General features: G+C 35.0%; 1 protein-coding gene across 1 annotated transcript in view; it reads left to right on the top strand.

The window, feature by feature from the left end:
- Positions 1-24,008, top strand: part of PRDM5 (PR/SET domain 5) — a 243,976-nt gene that overhangs the window by 169,730 nt on the left and 50,238 nt on the right. Inside the window, exon 13 of the mRNA XM_063108707.1 lies at positions 15,282-15,367. Coding sequence (XP_062964777.1) covers positions 15,282-15,367 — 86 coding nt within the window. The remainder of the gene's footprint in view (positions 1-15,281; positions 15,368-24,008) is intronic.

Here is a 24,008-nt window from a genome sequence, read left to right as displayed (position 1 = left end):
TTACTGTCTCATGACTAATGGTCATTCTACAAGACAGTGACAAATTAGCTATTATATTGCTTCCTGTTAGTTCTGGGAGGAATCTTTGTATTTATACCTCTGTTTTTATTTTTTGTTAATAATATTTTTAAAAATTATTTTAAACCCTTCAAGTCCTTCATATTATAATTTATTTTATCCTTGACTACCTTAAATAACCAATCAATTGACTCCTTACTTCAAACCCTCTTTCTTCTCTGTGTCATTTCTCTCTCTCCCCTGTTTCTATTCCCACCATTCTGCAGTGCTGGGGTGAGGTCTGAAAAAACTTTGGTTTTTTTAAAAGATTTTTTTTTTTTAACTTGTAATTTTTTAATTGAAACATAATTGATTTTACATATTTATAGAGTTAACTATCAGTATTTGTGTACAATATGTGATGACTGAATCCATATTATTAGCATGTTCATCATTACAAATCGTAATTATTCTTTGTGTTCCTTACCCAATTTCTTCCTAATCCCCCTCTCTGTCTCCTACCTCTAGTAACCATAGGTCTGTTTTCTACTTCTGAAAGTTTAATGTATTATTGTGGTCTTTCTTTCTCTCTCTCTCTCTTTTCTAGCTCTCACTTATGAGTGAGGACATGTATTATTTCTCTTTCTGTGCCTTGCTTATTTGACTTAATTTATCTTCTCCAAGTTCATACATGTTGTTGCAAATGGCAGATTTTCATTCTTTTTTATGGTTGAGTAGTATTCCATTGTGTATATATACCACATTTTCCTTATTCAGTCATCTGTCGATGGACATTTAGGTTGGTTCCATATCTTGGCTATTGTAAATAGAGTTACTGTGAACATGGGAGTGCAGCTATCACTTTAACATGATGATTTTTATTCCTTTGGGCATATACCCAGAAGTGGGATTGCTGGATCATATGTTTGTTCAGTCTGTAGTTGTTTGGGAAACCTCCATGCTGTTTTCCATAATAGCTGCACTAATTTATAGTCCCACCAACAGTGTAGAAGGGTTCCCCTTTCTCCACATCCTCAGCAGCATTTGTTATTTTCTGTCTTTTTGATAATAGCCAGTCTAACTGGGGTGAGATGATACCTCCGTGTGATTTTGATTTGCATTTCCCTGATGATTAGTGATGTCGAGCATTTTTGATGTACGTGTTGGCCATTTGTATGTCTTTCTTTGAAGAATGTCTATTCAGCTTATTTGCCCATTTTTTAATTCAATTATTTGTGGGGTTTTTACTGTGAAGTTGTTTGAGTTCCTTGTGTATTTCGGATATTAATCCCTTGTTGGATGTATAGTTTGTAAATATTTTCTCCCATTCTGTATGTTGTCTTTTCACTCTGTTGTTGTTTCCCTTGCTATACAGAAAACTTTTATTTTAATATAATCCCATTTGTTTTTTTCTTTCATTGCTTTTGCTTTTGGGGTCTTATTCATAAAGTCTTTGCCCAGTCCTACATCCTGAAGTGTTTCCTTTATGTTTTCTTCTAGGAGTTTTATAGTTCAGGTCTTATATTTAAGTCTTTAATCCATTTTGAGTTGATTTTGCCATATGGTGAGAGGTATGGGTCTAGTTTCATTCTTCTACACATGGATATCCAGTTTTCCCAGCACCGTTTACTGAAGAGGCAGTCCTTTCTTCATTGTATGTTCTTGATGCCTTTGTCAAAGAACAGTTGGCTGTAAGTTCCTGGGTTAATTTCTGGGTTCCCTATTATGTCCCTTTGGTCCATGTATCTATTTTTATGCCAATACCATGCTCTTTTGGTTACTATAGCTTTGTAGTATAGTTTGAAGTTAGGTAGTGTAATGCCTCCGGTTTTATTTCTTTCATTCAGGATTGCTTTGTCCATTTGGGGTCTTTTGTTGTTCCATATGAATGTTAGGATTGCTTTTTTGTTTTGTTTTGTTTCCTGTTTCTGTGAAGAATGTCATTGGTATTTTGATGAGAATTGCATTAAATCTGTAGATTGCTTTGGGTAGTATGGACATTTTCATAGCATTAATTCTTCCAGTCTGTGAACATGGAATGTCTTTCCATCTTTTGGTGTCCTCTTTAATTTCTTTCAGCAGTGTTTTGTAGTTCTCATTTTAGAGATCTTACACCTCTTCTGTTAAATGTATTGCTAGGTAATTTATTCTTTAGGAAGCTATTATAAATGGGCTTGCTTTCTCGATTTCTTTTTCTACTTGTTTGTTGTTGGTATATGAGAATGCTGCTTATTTTTGCATATTGATTTTGTATGCTGCAACTTTACTGAATTTGTTTATGAGTTCTAAGAGTTTTTTTCATAGAAGTTATGGGTTTTTCTATATATAGGATCATGTCATCTGCAGACAGTGACAAATTTGACTTTGTCTTTTCCAGCTTGGATGCTTTTTATTTCTTTCTCTTGTCTGATTGCTCTGGTTAATACTTCCAATACTATGTTGAATTGGAATGGTGAGAGTGGGCATCCTTGTCTTGTTCTTGTTCTTAAAGGAAAAGCTTTCAGTTTTTCCCCATTCAGGACGATGTTGGCAGTGGATTTGTCATAAATGGCTTTTATTGTGTTGAGATACTTTCCTTATATATCTAGTTTTTTAGGGTCTTTATCATTGAGTGGTGCTGAATTTTGTCAAATGCTTTTTCTTGCATCTATTGAGATAATTGTATGGTTTTGTCTTTGATTTTTGTTGATGTGGTGTATCACATTTATTGATGTGTGTGCTGAACCATCCTTGTATCCCTAAGATGAATCCTACTTGACCATAGTGTATAATCTTTTTGATGTGCTGTTGTATTCTGTTTGCTAATATCTTGTTGAGGATTTTTGCAGTTTTTTCATTAACTTTGAAAATGTTATTTTTCATAAACCTTGTATCCACATTCTTTTTTTATTTTGTTTGAAATATTTCATGATCAATTTTTTTTATTGAAACATAATTGATTGTATATATCTTTGGAATACAGTGTTGATTTTCAATAGCTGTGACAATATGTGATGCTCAAATTAGGATAATTAGCATACTCAACCTTACACATTGTGTCTCCACTTTCTAAAGTCCACTTATTCTTCATAATTTGGTGACTGGAATGAGGACATGGCAAGTGTGCACAATGCATTTGCTTTCATAGGTATTAAAAATTTGATATGATTGACTTTTAGAATAGAAAGAAATTTCAGAAATTATCTGGTTCAAGGCTCTTATTTGAACTAATGCCCAGAAAAGTGCAATGATTTGCTTAAGATCACACAACTTGTATATGGTTCGTCTAGAACTAAACCAAGGCTTAAACTTTTTCCAATCACATTCCTGGTGTTTTTATTTCTTATTCTTTAACATACCCCCAACCCTTAATGTTACTCTTGAACACATACAATACATCAACATAGAATTACACACATATGTTTCTTTCATAATGTTTGATGATATTTTCTTGTTGATATGTCAACCAATTGAGGAAATAATCTCAACTGGGAAACTTGAGGGTCTGTAGTTTGTTACATATGGTCTAACTGAGAACTTAACTCCAGATCTGGAGTTTTCTCACTGCAAAATCAACTATCCGTAGTTTAATACCTTATTAGTTAATACCTGGTTCATATCCAGAGTATGGATCCTGGAGTCAGATTACAGGCTTCAAACTTCATTTTATTTATTTCCTCCATGTGTGAGATTTAATAAGGTGCTTAATCACTTCAACGCTTAGTTTCCTCCTCTGAAAAACAGGGATAATAATAGTCCCAACTGCATATTGTTGTTTAGAGGAACAAATGAAGGTATATTTAAAGAACTTTGCATAGTGCCTAGCACAGTGTAAGCATGTGATAATGAGTTGTTGCTTCTGATGTTGCTGATGTGTTGTGTTTTTGTATTTCTATCTGTTTTTAATCACAGGTATTCATATTCTTTGATACACAGTTTGACCCTTTATTCCCAGTGTCGTCATGCTTATCTTTTCATAAACTTTAGCAGCAGATTATAGATCATCTATAGAATATAGATGAGGGTTTGCTGTCAAACAGGTCTGGTTTGGGTGAGTGAAGGTGCATGTAGTGTGTTACTGTCATCGTCAGTGAATGTGGATGTTAAGGCCCATGCCTAGTGAGCAGCTCTGTAATTTATCATCCGGTTTTCTTATGCTAGAACGACAGAGATGGCACTGTGTGGGTCAGCTGAAATAGTAGAGCACATTCTTCTGTTGGTTTATAGCCTCTTAGGGTCAGTTAGAACTGGGGTTAATTCAGCAAGAGAATCCATGGACTGTGACATGAATTCCGTCAGTTGTTCATAAATTATGAAAGAAATTCTAGGAACTGCTTTTAGGTTTTTAAAGCTCTGGGCCAGAAGGTTAATTACTTGCCTACAGTTCCAACCATCTTTCGGTGTTAATAGATACCGGCTGTGTTGGCCCTTCTGTTCTAGGCTTGCTTGCACACTATTATTTGAATGAAGTAATAAATCACTGTCTTAGGAAATATTTAATTTTTTTGGTAAATACCTGTGATCAGCTTAGAAATAAAGAATTAATCCATTCCCTTTAGAATATTTGTTCAACAGTAGAAAAATAGCTATAAATAATTATAAGTAATTATAGGACTATAATGACAATTATGTATGAACAAAAATAGATGTTAACAAATTAATTATAAACACAAATGAAAATTTAGTTATATTTTTCACACTTATAAGAATTAGAGAGGGAATTTATTTTGCTATATTTGTTTTCTAAGTGGTTTATTACTAACATTAGGTTAAATCAAATATTCTTTTATGTGTAGCTAATCTAAGAAAATCATTGAGTGTAGAATCTGCATAGAAATAAATGATTTCCTCAGCATCACACTTTAAAAGCTTCAAGGTTTCCCCAAGAAGTATTTTATTAGAATTTTCTTATTCATAGGTAAAATTTTGAACTGCATGGTTTTTGTTTTCTCAGTGTTATTTTGATACCTCCAATAATTTCTGATCACATCGGTGGAATATACCATTTCTTCCTTTTTTTTTTTTTTCTTTTTTTTCTTTTTTCTGTACTCAGTTTCTACCCAGTTGATTTTAGGTTAGTGACAAGCATATATTAACAACTTAAGAGAGAGACATTAATTTTGGCTTTCATTAGTAGTATGATTTTTATCTATTTTAAAAAAAATATTGATATTTAAAAATATTAGGCCCTAATATTTTAATGCAGGAATTATAGTGCTAATGTCAAGGTTTGTCATAGATTGGAATAAGGGCACAGAGTGAGGAAGTGACATTTGACCTGGAATATAGTGTTATGAACAATCACCAAATGAATTAATAATATAGTCACAGAGACTCTGATAAGATGGATCATTTAAAATATACCATCAATTATATAACATGTATTTTTATTAGTTCTTCATTTTTTTGATATACTAGGATCCTCAAAAAAGGAGGTGGCCTAGGCAACAGTTTTTTTTCATCATCTGTATTTCAAGAGATTTATCTAGTGGTAAATTATTAAATAATATTATTAATAGCCTACCTCTATTAAATTTAGAATACCAACATTTTCCTTTAGTTTAGAAAAACTAAAGGAGATTTGATTTCCTCTAATATGTGCTTTCTCCTACCATTATTAACATTTTTCCCCCTAAGAGCAACTCTGTTGTTTTTCTGTAACTGCACTGTGCTTCAGATTGAGGAAAGTTTTATATCTTCTTTAGTTTTAGGGAAAAGAGAATAATTTTCTGAGTTTCTTGCTGCTCAAAGTTAAGTTACATACTCATGATTCTTCCTTGCTGGCAGCATTTACAGGAAACTCCTCTGTGTGCACGCACCTATGGTTTAACTACTTAATCACTCCACAATCAGTGTTCACAAACTATGCTTGTAAATACTAGATTAAATAAAACTTCTGGTAGAAATTCCTAAAAACAAAACTGCTGGGTGAAAGATTAGTGATTTTTCTCACCGAAGTCTGACTTCCTAGCAACAAAATCAAATCAATAACTAAGGATACTCCTCTCTTACCTTAAATTGTCTCTTACTACAGCAGTGTGAAATATTCCATGGAAGAAATTGGTTTTTTGGTCACAACCTTTAAAACTTTGCCACTGTCTGTACTGTTCAGATCTTTCTGTTGTGTGTGAAACAGTTTCCTTTGCGTCTGCCAGCACTCACATCAAGGACCTCCTGAAAGCATCTTGCTTTCTTCAGACAAGTCATGTGTATTGGGGGTCATTTATATACACCTGGTTGCCTGAAGCCAGAGCATACTGAGTAGGGAATGTTTTTCTTTCTCATCCTAGCTAATTATAGTTTTGTATTATTTATTATTTCTTGTTCTTGGTCTCATATTCTTTTTTTTTTTTTTTGCATTAGTAAAATTCGTTGTTTCACCTTCAGCCAATCTGGCTCTTTATTATTTCACACTGGAAAGTTAGTGAGCACATACATAGCTCTCCTTTTCTTTCCTTCTTCTCAATGAATCTCCACTTACTTGATTTGGTGTCTCCTCAGAAGTGAGGAAGGGATACCGTAACTGTAAGATTCTTAAGGGAAAGGGTGCATCTTTTAATGATAAGAATGCATTTTTTAAAAAAGACAGTCTGTTTTGATTCAGGTGGCAAACTATTTTGAAAAGCAAAGGTCCTCTAATATAATTTTTACATTTTATTGCTCACTTCCTTACAATTGTAAACTTTTAAAACTTTTATGAGTATCTCTGTAAATATTCAAGGAGTAAATGTCAAGTTCATGTTTTTGTCGTCTTTCAAAGATGGTGTCCTTGGGTTTAACTTCTTTAAATCAAGTGAGCTTTTTCAGGATTTGATTAATGGGAGCATTCCAAGACTAACAAGGTGGGGTTCAGTGAGGTCAGTGGGGTTTCATGGCTCTTTTTGCTACAGGGAAAAAAAAAAGTATTTCAATTCACAGAAAGGTGCCAAGAATGAATTTGAGCTGCTCTCATTTGTCAGTGTGGCATTTCACCTTTCTCTGTGGTGTACTTCTAATTCATTAGATGCTCCATACGTTTGAAGGTATTGGAATGGTAAAATTGGAAAAATGACTGGGTGGTGCTTTCACAATTACATGTTTTGGTTTAATTTTCATTTAGAATGATCCAGTTTGCTGTTTTGTGACAATTACCTTAGTCCACAAAAGCAAAATAAGCCACTACCCAGATATTTGTGGAAAACAAATGTAAAGTTCTTCTAAACAATTCCTATATAATACATATATTTTAAAGTTCAACCATGTGGAACCATCTCAGTATTTTTCATGAAACATACACTTTTTAGGTTTGCTTTTCCATTTGAACGTGTTGCCATCTCCAAACTGATTTTTGTTAGAAAACTGAAAGTAAAAAGCAAAACTATGGCTCCAGAATCTTTAAAAATTATTTAATTTAATTTAATTTAATCCTTTACACATTATTTAATTTGGATTCATTGAAAATAACTGAGTTGACTTAATTGTATTTTTAAATTACATTTTGTCTGTGTGTACATCTTTTCAAAGAATTATGAAAGTTCTCTGAAATCTATATAGGTTTTTGAAATATATTAAATGACAAAATAAAAGTTTAAATTATTAAAATGCTTTTTTGAAAATGGCCTATTTAAATTTTAGTCAAAATCTCTTAAAACTTGTGTGTATATATTACATATTTAGCTTTCCTGCATGTTTATAGCGTCTTTCAAAGCATAGGGCACATTGGCTATACTTTTTTTAAAAAAATTTATGGTAAAATATATATAACATATAAATTATCATCTTAACCATTTTGTGTGCTGTTTAATTTCAAGGTTGATCATCGTTGTTGTTACTAAATCTGTTCATTCAGTGTGTTCAGTAGCATAAACAAAAATTTGATCTCTGAGTCTTCTGATAGAATGGTCAAGTTCACTTCTTAAATTCTTAAATGGCCTAATTTAAGAATATCAAGATTAAAGTGGTTTGCAAGATTTTTCTTTATTTTATGTTATGTATACATAGATTTTTAGAAAAGATTTTGTCAAGCTCTTGGGCACTGAGGTGGGTAGGTAGCAGGAGATGGATATTCAATGATTCAGTGGCTTTAGGATCCTTTTATTTTTAAAATACATGATAGCCTAAACTCCTTTCACAATTTTCTTAAGATGCTGTTTTAATCCTTGGTGTGTTAATCCTTTGATGAGCGCTAAAGTTCTTCTAATGTCTTTATTTGAAATTATATTGCATAAACAGTGCTAATGTCAATAAATTATAATCTTAGTGTCCTATTTTACACCACAATCTGATTTTTTTCTACTGTTTTTAGCCGTACTTGCCAGTGGGTGTTTGTCATCATAATGCTTTTTCTTTGTCAATGACTCAGGTGACTTGTTCAGAGGTCAGGCTGGACTCAGTAAGGTATTGCACGTGGCATCCAGATGTTCCTTGCATTACCACTGCTGCTTTTGGAAGGCTATTTCCTATTTGCTGGAGCTCTTTTCTGAACAGCCCCCACATATGTTTCAAATACTTTTAAGCTACATCCATCCCAGGTGTGCCAGCAGTGAGATTTTTTTGGAGGCACTTATTTCAAGCCCAGTAAGCTAAAATACTTCTAATTCAAAGCTGAAGAGTTACAAAAAAAGTGTGCTTGAATAATGTTAAATTGGCATCAGAAACTGCATTCGTTCAATTCTTTTGCCTTTCCAAATGACTTTAGCTAAGTCCTTCATAGCTAATCCTTCACCTGCCCCTTTCCCCAGCTCAGGTGTTTCTCTTAAACCTATTTTCGTGCTTTATTTTCTTCATATAATTTATCATCTGAGATTATCTTATGTATTTTCTTTAACTTTTTCTTGTCTTTCTCATTACACTAGTAAAATTGAAGAGACTGACTTTTGTGAATCTATTTGTAACTGCATTCTCAAAGCCCAGGACAGTATCTAGAAGATGGTATGTGCTCAAAAAAGTATTTGTTTAATGAATGAATAAATTAGCTTCATGGAGTATCCACATTGTGGCACTTTAAAAAATCAACTTAAAATCAACTCTTTATAGTTACCATCATGTTTGTTTGTTCCTGATGTGTCTGAAGAAAACACAGTGGATTTTAATGTTAATCAGAGTCAGAACATAATTTAAAGAAACAGTTTTAAAGAACTCATTTTCCTCATTTAAATGAAAAGTGTTTTGCTGTTATGTATGCTTCAATATTATTTATGCTGCTATGCTCATTAAATCTGACTATTGGTAGCTAAATCTCATAATGTAGTATATGGTACTTGTCAGTATTGTATTTCCCTTCTAAATGTTGAAGGTAATTACCTATGTATAATTCTCAAGGCACAGATTAATATTGCTTCCGTATTTGCATTCACATGGGACCTGCTTTAAGACATAACACACATTCCTAACCTGTCTCCTACTTTTTCCTGATGAGCCTTGATAACTAAAAGAATGCATAAACCTATCAGCCAGAAGGATCTGGTTAATGTTAACTGTTACTGTGAGAAGTAGATTTTTTGCCATTAACTTTAGAAAGCGTAATCCAATTTACACAAAATACTAGCCATATTAGTAATTATGTGATGAGATAGGGGTTAAGATTGTGATCAGATTATGATTCCAACATTTAGTAACTGTGTCATCTTGGGCAAATTACTTATTTTTCCATGCCTTACTTTCCTCATCTGTAAACTAGGGATATGAATACCTAGATCATAATGTTGTTACAAGAATTTAAGCTGCTAATGTATTTTAACCATTCTGAACTATAGAACAGAGCTTAATAGACTCTGTATTTTCAGCTATTGTTATTGTTATTTCCATTTATATTGGTTTTTAGCTACACTTTTTCACTAATTTTCAGATTAATTTATTTTCATGTTAGTTGGAATTTAAATATTGTGATTAGCGTAAGCAAAATGAAGATAGTAAGTATCTAAATCTACCTGAGATATTAAAAAACAATAACATGAGTTACTTGAACTCAAATCATGTTGTACATCAGAGTAGATGTACTGACAATGTTCAAGTAAGAAAGAATGATCTGTATTCTTAGAGTTAACTCAAGTTGAAGGTTAGTTCCTGTTCATAGCATCATAATTTTATGTGTAGACAAAAATATTTCCTAGAAACACACTCCTTAAAGTAATTTGAAACAATGGAGGAAAATATGAATACTGAATGCATAATGTAAAGAAAACCTATAACTAACAACTTGTCTTTAATATGCAAGTTAGGCAAATGACTTTAATAGTTACTAACATGTTGACTATACAGGTAACTTTTAGTTTCAGATTGTGTGGGACAGCAGATAGCTTTGTCCGTGGAGTCTAAGAGAGGCAGGATTGCCCTAAATGTGCTCCAAGCAAGAGGGTAGTAAGGGTGACAGTTTGATGTAAAGAGTTTAGGCTGATTTGCAAACTACATACTAGTTTTTAAATAAATTGTTTATCAAAACCATTTACCTGAACTTTAAAACTGGAGTTATGTTCTGGGATAGTAGAGTGAATGAGTGGAGTTGAACTTACCCAAGTTTTTCAAATATTGTTTGCTCAGCATCCACTGGATTTCAGGGTTGGAGTGTGGGTGGGGTAGAAATACCAGTCACCTAGAGGTACCAGTTTCTATTCTGAGCAGTGCATATAGGCCCCATAGGCAGGATATAGATAGACATCAACAATAACAATTATCACCATTATGAGTAGGGTGATTGTGTTAGTTTGTGAGGACTGCTGTAACAAGATACCACAAACTGAGTGGCTTAGACAACAAAAATTTGTTGTCTGACAGTTCTGGAGGCTAGAATTAGAGATGAAATCAAGGTGTTTGCAGGCCAATGCTCTCTGAAGGTGCTAAAGGATCTGTTTCAGGCCTCTGTCCTGGCTTCTGGTAGTTCCTTGCTTATGGCAGCATAATTCCAGCCTTCACATGGCATTCACCCTGTGAGTCTCCGTCTTCGCAAGCCCATCTTTTTATAAGAATATCAGTCATCTTTGATTAGGGGCCCACACTACTCCAGTAACATTTGCAAAAACCCAGTTTCCCAATAAGGACACATTCTGAGGTATTAGGGGTTAGAACTTCAACACATGAATTTGGGGGAAGCACAATTCAGTTCATAACAGGTGACCATATATTTTTATTGTCCTAATAGGAACACTTGTGAAAGTGAAATGGAGCATTATTGTATCAGACAGGGTTCTCCAGAGAAACAAGATCATAGGATATATACATAGATAAATATGAGGAGATTTATTATGGGATTTGGCTCACTCAATTATGGAGGCTGAGAAGTCCCACGATATGTCATCTGCAAGCTGAAGACACAGGAAACCTAGTGATGTGATTCAGTCTGAATCTGAAGTCCCGAGAGCCTGGGGAGTTGATGGCATAACTCTCAGTCCAAGGTCAGAGACCTGAGAACTGGGTGTGGAGGCAGGCTGGTGTATGTACCAGAGTCCAGAGGGCCAAGAATCAGGAGTTTCAATGTCCATAAGCAGAAGAAGGTGGATGTCATCCCAGATCAAGGAGAGAAAGAATTTACCCTACCTCCACTTTTTTCTTCTCTTTGGGCTCTCAGTGGATTGGGTGAGGGCAGATCTTCTTCACCCAGTCCACTAATTCAAATGCTATTCTCTTTTGGAAACATCCTCACAGACCCGGAAATAATGTTTTACCATCTATCCAAGCATCCCTTAACTCAGTCAAGTTGAAAATAAAATTAATGAGCTATTAATAATTCTTCTGGGATAATAAGTATAAACTGAAACTGCCTTAGGCAAACCTGGATATATGGTTACTGTAGCTAGAAGATAGATATAATATATCCCATATTTCAAACTTTCAGTGAGGTTGAATAACCCAACTAGAAAGATTATGAGCAGTATTCAAACCAAAGACAATCAGATACCAAAAGAAGGGAAAAAGTATGCTTTTAAAAGAAGTTTGCCTTTTCATGTCAGTAGGCAAAATTTCTATATTATGGCACTAGGCAAAATAGGGAATGAATTTGTTATGCTCCCTTCTCTAAGATTTTCCAGTATTCTTGTTGCTTTGCCTCCCATGGATTTGTCACCCCTTTTCCCCTGGGTGATGGAGCCGCCAAAGATTACTCAAAGCCCATCTCTTCTGAACAGTGAGAAGCCTCAAAAAGGGGTTAATCTCCCAGAACCCTCAAGATAGAGGCATTCCTTCCATTTGGGAAATTAACCATGAATTGGGGTTATCTTCCTGCATTTATTTTCCAGCCCAGGAAGTTACAGGAAGAGACATAGGTGGAGTTATAGTTTTAACAAGTTTTAACAGTAGAAGCTGGTAACATGCAATTAAGTCGATCCACTAACAAGAGCTTGATTCTAGCAAACATTCTTTTCTTACAGCAATTTCCCAGGATCTTTGCATATCAATCAGTAACCTGTCTGTCTTTGAGCCAGGAACCTTGCTGTGTTACAATTCTTTATCTTATAACAGAGACTATATAGCCTGAGGAAAATTTCCTGCCCTTTGCAAGGTCAATACTTGAAACTGCAAGGCTTTGGAAAACCAGGCCCTGTGAAGTACATTTGCTTTATGAATCCTCTACATTAACTATATCTCTTTCCTTGCTTAATCAGTTTTAGCTATTATGAGAGGAAATAGTAACCTGTTAAAGGATATTAGGCTTAATTAACATACAATCATTTAACTAATGAACAGTCTTTGATTTTTGTTTGCTGGCTATTCTGTTGGTATTTGGAGAGCAAGACCACACATAAAGCTATATGATACAAAGAGAATAGTTGTGGATATTAAATTATTTTAGGCTTGCTAGAAAAATGATGAAATAACTTTATGTAAGTGTAAACCTCTTTACTATTTTTATCATGATTTATCTGTGATCTAGATTTGATTTTTTGATTGACTTGATTGTTAATAGAAAAATAAGAAGGAAACATTTTAGCATTCTTTATTATCTATCACTAAAGTAAAATAAAATTACTTTAAAAACCTAAAAAATTATTTTTTATACTTTAGGAAGAAGAAAATAAAAAATTGTCTGAAATTCTATGATGCATAAGTTACCAACATGAGCATTAGTATTTTGCTGTTTTGTTCCAGTCCTGTTTCTTTGTACTTGCATGTTTCAAGGTTAAATATGGTTAAGAATTCCATAAGGATAGTTCCTGCCATACTCCTGTTACTACTGCTGATGCTATTACTGCTACTGCTGTTATTATTATTTTCATTTTTGTCATCATCCTCAAGGAGAAGAATTCTAGAAATATCAGGGAAGTGAAATCAATATGACTTAGAGACTGGATGTAGGGGGAAGGGAGTAAAACGGGTTTCTCAGATGGCTCCCAATTTCTTCTTTGGTAAATGGGTTGAATGTAGTTTAACTAATCAGCACATGAAATACAGGACACACAAGATCAGAGGTAAAGATCATGAATTCAGAACAATGCCTGCTGAATTTGAGTTGCTTGTGAGATATCCAAATGAGGATTCCTGGTGGACATGTTGGTTTCTGGAGACTGGGGCTCAACAGAGATCTCGAATTACCAACTTTGGGTTTTCCTAGATGTTACTAAGCCTTGATTCTACTGACTATGAAAGCCACATCTTCCTAGAGTCATGACAATCACAAGGTCAAGAATTCCAGGTTGGCTTACCTAGTGTGAAAGTTGATTTTTGTCTCACAGAAGAGGTTGGCAAGTCTGGATAGTTCATACGAGAGGCTAGCAAGTATTGTCCTGTTTACATTGCCAGTGTTTCTCATTTTTTTACATTTTGGGTGGTTGTCACCATTTTACAGTGCACAGTCCAAAGGGAGAGTCCTGGCTGGTCCTCCTCAAGGAGGAGAGGCTAGAATATGCTGCTCTGCTGGGGGCACCACCACAGATTTTTCCACTCAGTGTTACTCCTGGAAACACTAAGTTCAAGAAAACACTGCAAGACCACGTGTGTTACTGGGTCAGCCTTGAGACTCAGGAATGTAGCTGTCCATCTTGTGAAACCGCGGAGAGGTCGGGGAAGGCCTTGATGAAAAGTGATCATTGGATCAAGCAAAAAGGAGCTCATTGTTGTCCTGATAAGGGAGTTTGTTGGTTAAAGCCTGTGATATCCAGATTGAACTAGAATCAGAATCAAATGGAACATGCCCCTTTTTTCTTTTTGCTGAAGAACCAGGAATTTTTAAGAGCTCCATCAGTGATTCTAATTTGCAGCCAAGGTCAAGATACACTGATCTTTCCTAATTTTTGCTCTTGCAAAAAGATTTATATCACCTGCTACAGTCCTTCTCCCTATCCTTTCACTTTTTCTTTCCAGTTAATCCTATTTCTTCTCTAGTGTTGCCATATCCCCACAGTTATTACAGCTCAATGCCCCAAAAGGCAGAGCTATGTGAACTCAGACCTCAGACAGTGGGAGGAGGAGGGTTGGAGGGGAGATCCAGGAGAAGGAAGGCAGGAGGGTCAAAAGGCTGCCTCTGAGAGGAAGGAAAGACAGTCAGAAATTCTACATTTGCTGAAGGCAAATATTTTATTGTGTTGATCTTTGAATGCAGCTAGGCTCTAGTATCCTGCCATATAAGTATATTGCTAAATGAAAGAATAAGTACATTAGAGATTTTAAGCTACTTTTCATTCTGAATAATTAGACTTTGACAAAACAGCACCTTCAGATTCCTCTTGTAGATAAAATTTTGTCACATTTTTGTCCTTTCACAGTTTGAATTTTTAAAAAATGTGACGTGTATGTGTGTGCTTGCTTGTCTTAAAAGACATCTTGGCTATTTTCTAAATTATAACCTCTTGGTGAGAGGTACTAGATTATGTCAGAAAGTATGGATCAATTATTATTTTGTTTAACTACCAATAGTTCTGTTTAACATATAACAATCTTATGAAATTATTTTGAAACTCATAGCCTTAAACGAGACAGATTCATTCATATGAAACCTTTAAAAAAAAAAAAAGGTATCAACGAATTAGTTAAAGACCCCTGTAACGAGTAGTACAGTGACAGAACAAATTGATTAATGTAAAGTATTTTTAACAAATTCTTAAAATGAGGAGACTGAATTTGGGCCCAGGTATTAAAAAGAATATGCAGCAAAAGTCCTGGTGGCGAATGTTGTTTATTTCTGAATATTGAAAGTGCCCGCTCCATAGGAGGGGAGGCTGCAGTCCTCTGCTCTCCTGCTGGGCGCATGGCTGTGTCAGCCCGGCTGTGCCTGGAGCTTCCTGTTGAAGTAGCACAGGGCGCATGTGGTGGCCAGGACCTGCATGTGTGAGGAGTGATGGACAGGGCCTGCACTGCTGCTTTACGCTTTCTGACGTGGAGGCTTCCTGTACTTGCAGGTGAGCGTCCCTATCAATGTCCTTACTGTGAAAAAGGATTCAGTAAAAATGACGGACTGAAGATGCACATTCGTACTCACACAAGGGTAAGATTATATTCTGCTCATTAATATTGATCATTAAAACCGTACTTATGTTAAAAGAAATGTATTTAACTTTACATGAAAAAATAAAGGTAATGCATCTGAAATTGCATGTTTATATTTATGATGGACATTTGAGGATAATGTTTTTAAAGGCAAAACAATGGAAAAAGAAACCAAACATCTAAACCCCAAAAGGGTCCCCATTCTTTGAATTATGAATCAGTAGTCAGGAGTTATAAATGACAAAGTGCCAAACAAAGACATTTTAACATTTTAATGCTAGAAAATATGGAAGGTTTTGTCTTGTGGAATATTTGTACTTAATAGGAACATTCTTGAACAGAGGCAAGTCTGTCAGCATTTGGCCATTAAGTAATGCTTATAAGCAAGTTTATTTGCAGGAAAGATGTTGCAAATAATGTAAATTATAAAAGAGTTGGAAAACACGGAAGGATAGCCTAGTGCTTTTCAGGGCATGCCCAGTGCTGTGTTTTATTCTTTTTCTGAGGATGCCCTTTGTTCCTCTGCTGTCAACACTTCTTACTGCACTATTGTCATTCTGTTATATATGGCTTTTCCAGACTCAAGCATCTGTCTCTAAGGCTTTTAAAAATAATGTGAGTAGCTCACCCTCTATCCAGATACATTTCTTAGCTCACTATTCAATTTAGGGCACAATTAGCCACTTTATATGAACTATACATCTTTCACTGCATTATCTTCACACAGTTCCTTTCCAGTTAGGCCTTTAAAAGTGCTTATGGGCTGTATATAAATAATGTATTTTTTCAAATTTTAAGAGACAGGTCTAATCCCCTTAAGAGCAATTCTAATTTAGGCCTTTCTTGGATTTTACTTTTTACCTTACCTATAAAATAAAAACTTTAGAGAAAACACGTAATAATAATATCTTTCCTCATATAATAATACTCTAGCCTTCCACTTCAGTTCTATAGCACGTAAAAGATACCCTCTGAGGTCCTGTTAAGGAAATACTTCTTGTCTTCTTGGTGAAGACAGGAAGCTTCTCCACTTACTTAAGCAAATCCATAGCAGGCTTCTCTTTCTGATTTGTAATATCGTATTTATATTATATGAATATTAAGAATTGGCATACTTACTAAATATAAAAGTACTTCATAAACCGTAAAGGATTAGATGAATGTTACTGTTTATAATAGTATGATTTAAATGTACAGTATTCAAAATATTTATTTCACGAGTATTACTAAAGAGGTTTAAGTTAATTTTAGATTAGTTTAGGAGGTTATCTTATATGTGACCAGTTGTCACAAAGGTGTCAATAATGTATTTATTTAAAATATGCCAACATACAAGCAAAGGAGCTCTGGTTCCTCTTAAAAGAAACTAGTGATGTTAACCAAAATAAGCATATTGTATTGTTTCATTTCACGTGATTACTGAATACCTTCTGGATTTTCTCAAGAAAATGTGATGTTTCCAATGCAATTAATTTATCTTTTACTTTGTTTTAATATAAAGTTGTTAATGAGAATAATACAAATACTTAAGATAAACACAAATAAACACAAAGACTACTAATTACATGCTGAGTAGTATTCTAGGACTTCAAATTTATTAATTCATTTAAGCCTAACGACAACTGTATGAGGTAGTTATTATGATGATCCCTTTTTGAAAAATGAAAAACTGAGGCACAGACAAGTAAGTGGGAGAGTTGAGATTTGCACCTAGAGTAGCTGCAGAGACCACCCATTGCCTACTGTACTTTTTGCCTTTTATTTATAAATATTCTTGTTCTTGTTCCACTGATATCCTTTCCTGTTAATTTCCTGTGTATTTCCAAATTAAACAAATACTGTAATGACCTCAAATTTAAAAGTCTAATGTTCTTTTTAATTTTTGAATCTTGACAAGGATCCCAACACTTCCTCCAAAGTGTTCAACTGTATATGGTACCTTGTCAGAAGGTCTCAAACACTAACTGTACGAAAAGAAAACAAATCCCAGCCTTTGACTGTGGGAACCCCAGAAAATGCATAGACCAGAAGCACCCAGGTTTTTAGACAGAATCCCACACAATCATTAGAGAGCACTGTGAAAGGAACATGGTTAAATAAATATAAGCATTTTGGGTTTTACCTCAAACTCTTCTTTAATTTTCCTTTTTCATGAATTATTTATATTTTATCCATACAGCTTTAGTTTTGAAATCTCATTTCCTAAACACTGAATAAATACAGATATTTGCATGTTAGGCCAACTTTTCAGAAGTGTGTTAGGGTTATAAGCTAGTACAACCAAATTATTATCAAGAACCAAAAGAGATTTTTTTTTTAAAGTCCTAGAGGGACCATTTGTGCAAGATTATATTTTCCCAGTATTATTTGCATTTGTAAGACTCAGTTCAAAGAAGATACTGTTACATTTGGACCATAACATGTTTCAGTTTCAATTTTGTATAGCATTTAGATAGCTCTAATTTTCAGACATTTTTGTCCTGTTTCAAAAGCTTTTCATTCCATTACAACAACAGTGATGACAAAATTTATATGATTCAGTAGGTTATATCTTTAGGAAGTTTGGTGAGCCTAAACAAAATGCTGTGCCAAGCCTGCATGCCCAGATTTGCATTCTGTGGTGACTGCATGAGCACCTTCAGGAAGGAACACAAAGCCATTTCTCTCTGGTTACAGGAAGAGTGGGAGATACTTTTGCCAAAAGGTCAGTCATCGGCCTTCCTTCATGGAGAGGCCAGGGCATGACAGAGGCTACTGGCTTTTTCATTTTCTTCACTATATTCTGTTTATTTTGGTTTTCAGAATGTTGGCTGTGTTGTGCGTAGATAAGCGTTTCTTTGTATTTGTCCTGATTAGATCTGCGGTCTGTTGTCTTTAGTTAAATTTTGGAAAATTCTCAGCCATTTTTCTTCCTAAAATATTTCTTAGGTCCCCTTCTTTTTGTCTTCTTATGGGATACCAATTACATATGCTAGAAAGTTTGATGTCTTCCAAGAACTTTTGCTTGCTCTATTCTGTTTTTGTTTTGTTTGCTTTTTGCTCTTAAATCTCAGTGTTTTTCTTTTTGTCTTTGTACCAGTCTGTATAATGAAGTTCATTTTTGATATTATGTTTTTCATTTTTAACATTTCCATTTAGCTTCCTTTTATTTATTTATTTATTTATTTGAATTTATTTTTTTTAATGTTTCAATTTTTATTTTGTCAATATACAATGTGATTGATTATTGTGGCCCATCACCGAAACCTCCCTCCCTCCTCACTCCCCTACCTCCCACCCAACAATGTCCTTTCTGTTTCCTTGTCGTATCAACTTCAAGTAATTGTGATTGTTATATCTTCTCCCCCCCCCAGTTTTTTTTTTTTTTTTTTTTTTTGTGTGTGTGTGTGTGTATTTATATATTAATTTTTAGCTCCCACCAATAAGTGAGAACATGTGGTATTTCTCTTTCTGTGCCTGACTTGTTTCACTTAATATAATTCTCTCAAGGTCCATCCATGTTGTTGCAAATGGCAGTATTTCATTCGTTTTTATAGCTGAGTAGTATTCCATTGTGTAGATGTACCACATTTTCTGTATCCACTCATCTGATGATGGACATTTGGGCTGGTTCCAACTCTTGGCTATTGTAAAGAGTGCTGCGATGAACACTGGGGAACAGGTATACCTTCGACTTGATGATTTCCATTCCTCTGGGTATATTCCCAACAGTGGGATAGCTGGGTCGTATGGTAGATCTATCTGCAATTGTTTAAGGAACCTCCATACCATTTTCCATAGAGGCTGCACCATTTTGCAGTCCCACCAACAATGTATGAGAGTTCCTTTTTCTCCGCAACCTCACCAGCATTTATTGTTCAGAGTCTTTTGGATTTTAGCCATCCTAACTGGGGTGAGATGGTATATCAGTGTGGTTTTGATTTGCATTTCCTGGATGCTGAGTGATGTTGAGCATTTTTTCATATGTCTGTTGGCCATTTGTATATCTTCCTTAGAGAAATGCCTACTTAGCTCTTTTGCCCATTTTTTAATTGGGTTGCTTGTTTTCTTCTTGTAAAGTTGTTTCAGTTCCTTATATATTCTGGATATTAATCCTTTGTCAGATGTATATTTTGCAAATATTTTCTCCCACTCTGTTGGTTGTCTTTTAACTCTGTTAATTGTTTCTTTTGCTGTGCAGAAGCTTTTTAGTTTGATATAATCCCATTTGTTTATTTTTCCTTTGGTTGCCCGTGCTTTTGGGGTCGTATTCATGAAGTCTGTGCCCAATCCTATTTCCTGAAGTGTTTCTCCTATGTTTTCTTTAAGAAGTTTTATTGTTTCAGGGTGTATATTTAAATCCTTAATCCATTTTGAGTTGATTTTAGTATACGGTGAGAGGTATGGATCTAGTTTCATTCTCCTGCATATGGATATCCAGTTATCCCAGCACCATTTGCTGAAGAGGCAGTCCCTTCGCCAGTGAATAGGCTTGGTGCCTTTGTCAAAGATCAGATGGCAGTAAGTGTGTGGGTTGATTTCTGGATTCTCTATTCTATTCCATTGGTCAGTGTGTCTATTTTTATGCCAGTACCATACTGTTTTGGTTATTATCGCTTTGTAGTATAGCTTAAAGTCAGGTAGTGTTATGCCTCCAGCTTTATTTTTTTTGCTCAGCATTACTTTGGCTATGCGTGGTCTTTTATTATTCCATATAAATATCTGGATAGTTTTTTCCATTTCTGACAAAAATGTCTTTGGAATATTGATGGGGATTGCATTGAATTTGTATATCACTTTGGGTAGTATGGAAATTTTCACTATGTTGATTCTTCCAATCCAAGAGCATGGGATATCTTTCCATCTTCTTGTATCCTCTCTAATTTCTCTCAGCAGTGGTTTGTAGTTCTCATTATACAGATTTTTCACCGCCTTGGTTAACTCAATTCCTAAGTATTTTATTTTTTTGGTGGCTATTGTAAATGGGCAGGCTTTCTTGATTTCTCCTTCTGCATGTTCACTATTGGAGAAAAGAAATGCTACTGATTTTTGTTTGTTGATTTTGTATCCTGCTACTGTGCTGAAATCATTTATCAATTCCAGCAGTTTTTTTGTAGAGGTTTTAGGCTGTTCGATATATAGGATCATGTCATCTGCAAACAGGGACAGTTTGACTTCATCTTTTCCAATCTGGATGCCCTTTATTTCCTTCTCTTCTCTGATTGCTCTGGCTAGTACTTCCAACACTATGTTGAATAGGAGTGGTGAGAGTGGGCATCTTTGTCTGGTACCTGTTCTTAAAGGAAAAGCTTTCAGCTTTTGCCCATTCGGGATGATATTGGCAGTGGGTTTGTCATATATGGCTTTAATTATGTTGAGATACTTTCCCTCTATACCTAACTTATAGAGGGTCTTTGTCATGAATGAGTGCTGAATTTTATCAAATGCTTTTTCAGCATCCTTAGAGATGATCTTATGGTACTTGTGTTTAACTTTATTAATATGGTGTATCACATTTATTGATTTGCGTATGTTGAACCAACCTTGCATCCCTGGGATGAATCCCACTTGATCGTGGTGAATAATTTTACATATGTGTTGCTGTATTCTGTTTGCTAGTATTTTAGTGAGGATTTTTGCATCTATATTCATCAAGGATATTGGCCTGTAGTTTTCTTTTTTGGTTATATCTTTACCTGGTTTTGGTATCATGATGATGTTCGCTTCATAGAATGAGTTTGGGAGATTTCCGTCCGTTTCAATCTTTTGGAATAGTTTGTAAAGAATCAGTGTCAATTCCTCTTTGACTGTTTGGTAAAATTCTCCTTTGAATCCCTCTGGTCCTGGGCTTTCTTTGTTGGGAGCCTTCTGATAACAGCTTCAATCTCCTTTATTGTTATTGGTCTGTTCAAATTTTCTACGTCTTCATGGTTCAGTTTTGGGAGCTTGTGTGTGTCCAGAAATTTATCCATTTCCTCCGGATTTTCAAATTTATTGGCGTATAGTTGTTTATAGTAGTCTCGAATGATTCCTTGTATTTCAGATGAATCAGTTGTAATATCGCCTTTTTCATTTCTAATTTTTGTTATTTGAGTCTTCTCTCTTTTTTTTTTGTTAGCCATGCTAATGGTTTGTCAATTTTCTTTATCTTTTCAAAAAACCAACTTTTTGATTCATTGATCTTTTGAATTGTTTTTTGTGTTTCAATTTCATTCAGTTCTGCTCTGATCTTAATGATTTCTTTCTATCTGCTAACTTTAGGTTTGGATTGTTCTTGTTTTTCTAGTTCTTTATGGTGAAGTGTTAGGTTGTTCACTTGCCATCTTTCCATTCTTCTGAGGTGAGCATTTAATGCAATAAATTTCCCCCTTAATACTGCTTTTGCAGTATCCCACAGGTTTTGGTATGATGTATCGTTGTTTTCATTAGTTTCAATAATTTTTTTGATTTCCTGCTTGATTTCTTCTTGGACCCATATGTCATTAAGTAGAATGTTGTTTAATTTCCATGTGTTTGTATAGTTTCCAGAGTTTCGTTTGTTATTAATTTCTAGTTTTAATCCATTGTGGTCTGAGAAAATACATGGGATAATTCCAATTTTTTGGAATTTGTTGACACTTGATTTGTGACCTATTATGTGATCTATCCTGGAGAATGATCCATGTGCTGATGAGAAGAATGAATATTCTGAGGTTGTTGGATGGAATGTTCTGTAGATATCTGCCAAGTCCAATTGGTCTAGGGTATTGTTTAGATCTTGTGTTTCTCTGCTGATTCTTTGCCTAGATGATCTGTCCCATATTGACAGTGGGGTGTTCAGGTCCCCTGCTATTATGGTATTAGTGTCTATTTCCTTCTTTAGGTCTTAGAGTTTGTTTTATAAATCTGGCTGCTCCAACATTGGGTGCGTACATATTTATGATTGTTATGTCTTCTTGATGCATCAGTCCTTTTATCATTATGTAGTGTCCCTCATTGTCTCTTTTTATGGTTTTTAGTTTAAAGTCTATTTTGTCAGATATAAGAATAGCTACTCCAGCTTGTTTTTCTTTTCTGCTTGCATGGTAAATCTTTTTCCATCCTTTCACTCTTACTCTATGTGAATCATTATGGGTGAGGTGGGTCTCTTGAAGGCAGCATATAGTTGGGTCCTCCTTTTTAATCCAGTCATCCAGTCTGTGTCTTTTGATTGGGGAATTTAAACCTTTTACATTAAGAGTTGTTATTGAAAGGTTTTGATTTATTCCTAGCATTTTATTGGTTGTTTGGTTGTCTTAGGTGTCTTTTGTTCCTTGCTCTCTGATTTACTGTTTGTTTTTTGTGTTTGTTGGTTCCTTAGGTTGTAGATAGCGTTTTTGTTTGTTTGATTTCTCTTCATGAATGCCATTTTTATTATACTACTGGGTTTTGATTTTTCTTGGGTTTTTATGGCAGTGCTAGTTATTTTTCGGGAAACAAACCCAGTACTCCCTTGAGAATTTCTTGTAAGGGTGGGCCTGTGGTAGTGAACTCCTGCAGTTTTTGTTTGTCTGAAAAATATACTATTTGCCCTTCATTTCGGAAGGATAGCCTTGCAGGGTAGAGTATTCTTGGCTGGCAATCTTTGTCTTTTAGTATTTTGAATATATCATCCCATCCCTTTCTAGCTTTTAGGGTTTGTGATGAAAAGTCTGATGTTAGCCTGATTGCGGCTCCCTTATAGGTGATTTGACGCTTCTCTCTTGCAGCTTTTAAGATTCTCTCTTTGTCTTTGAGTTTTGCCAGTTTGACTATAACATGTCTTGGAGAAGACCTTTTTGGGTTGAATACGTTTGGAGATCGTTGAGCTTCCTGGATCTGAAGATCTGTGATTTTTCGTATACCTGGGAAGTTTTCTGGCACTATTTTGTTGAATATGTTTTCAATGCAATCTCCTTTTTCCTCCCCTTCTGGAATACCCATGACTCGGATATTTGAGTGCTTAAGGTTGTCTGATATCTCTCTCAGATTTTCTTCAATGTCTTTGATTCTTTTTTCTTTTTTTTTGTCTGCTTGTGTTATTTCAAACAGCCCATCTTCAAGTTCAGAGGTTCTCTCTTCAACTTCCGTAAGCCTGCTGGTTAAACTCTCCATTGTGTTTTTTATTTCGCTGAATAACTTCTTCAGTTCAGCAAGTTCTGCTACATTTTTTTCAGGACATTGATTTCGTTGTACATCTCCTCTTTCAGGTCCTGTATACCTTTCCTCGTTTCATCATGATGTCTAGCTGAGTTTTCTTGTATATCATTCAGTTTCCTTAGAATTATCACTCGAAATTCCTTGTCAGTCATATCAAGGGCTTCTTGTTCTATAGGATCTAGAGTTTGAGATTTATTAGCTTTTGGTGGTGTACTTTCTTGATTTTTTGTGTTTCTGGTATCTTTTTTTTGATGTTTATTCATTGTGGCAGGGGGTTTCACAGTCCATAGGTTTGACACTATTGACTGACTAAGGTGTTGCTGTGGTTGCCTATTTGGTATTGCTACCTCCGTGACAGCTCAGTTGGCCTCTAGTGTCTTGTGTGTGTGGTTGCCTTGGGTCTTGGGCCTCTCCAGGGAGCCACCTCTCTAGTCAGCTTGAACTCTGCTGGGCTGCTGGATCATGGGGCAGTACCGCAGGCTGTGTGGTCTCTGCTGAGCTTG

This window comes from Cynocephalus volans, chromosome 9 (assembly GCF_027409185.1).
Source record: "Cynocephalus volans isolate mCynVol1 chromosome 9, mCynVol1.pri, whole genome shotgun sequence".
Classification (NCBI taxonomy): Eukaryota; Metazoa; Chordata; class Mammalia; order Dermoptera; family Cynocephalidae; genus Cynocephalus; species Cynocephalus volans.
This window is presented reverse-complemented; position numbering and strand designations above follow the sequence as displayed.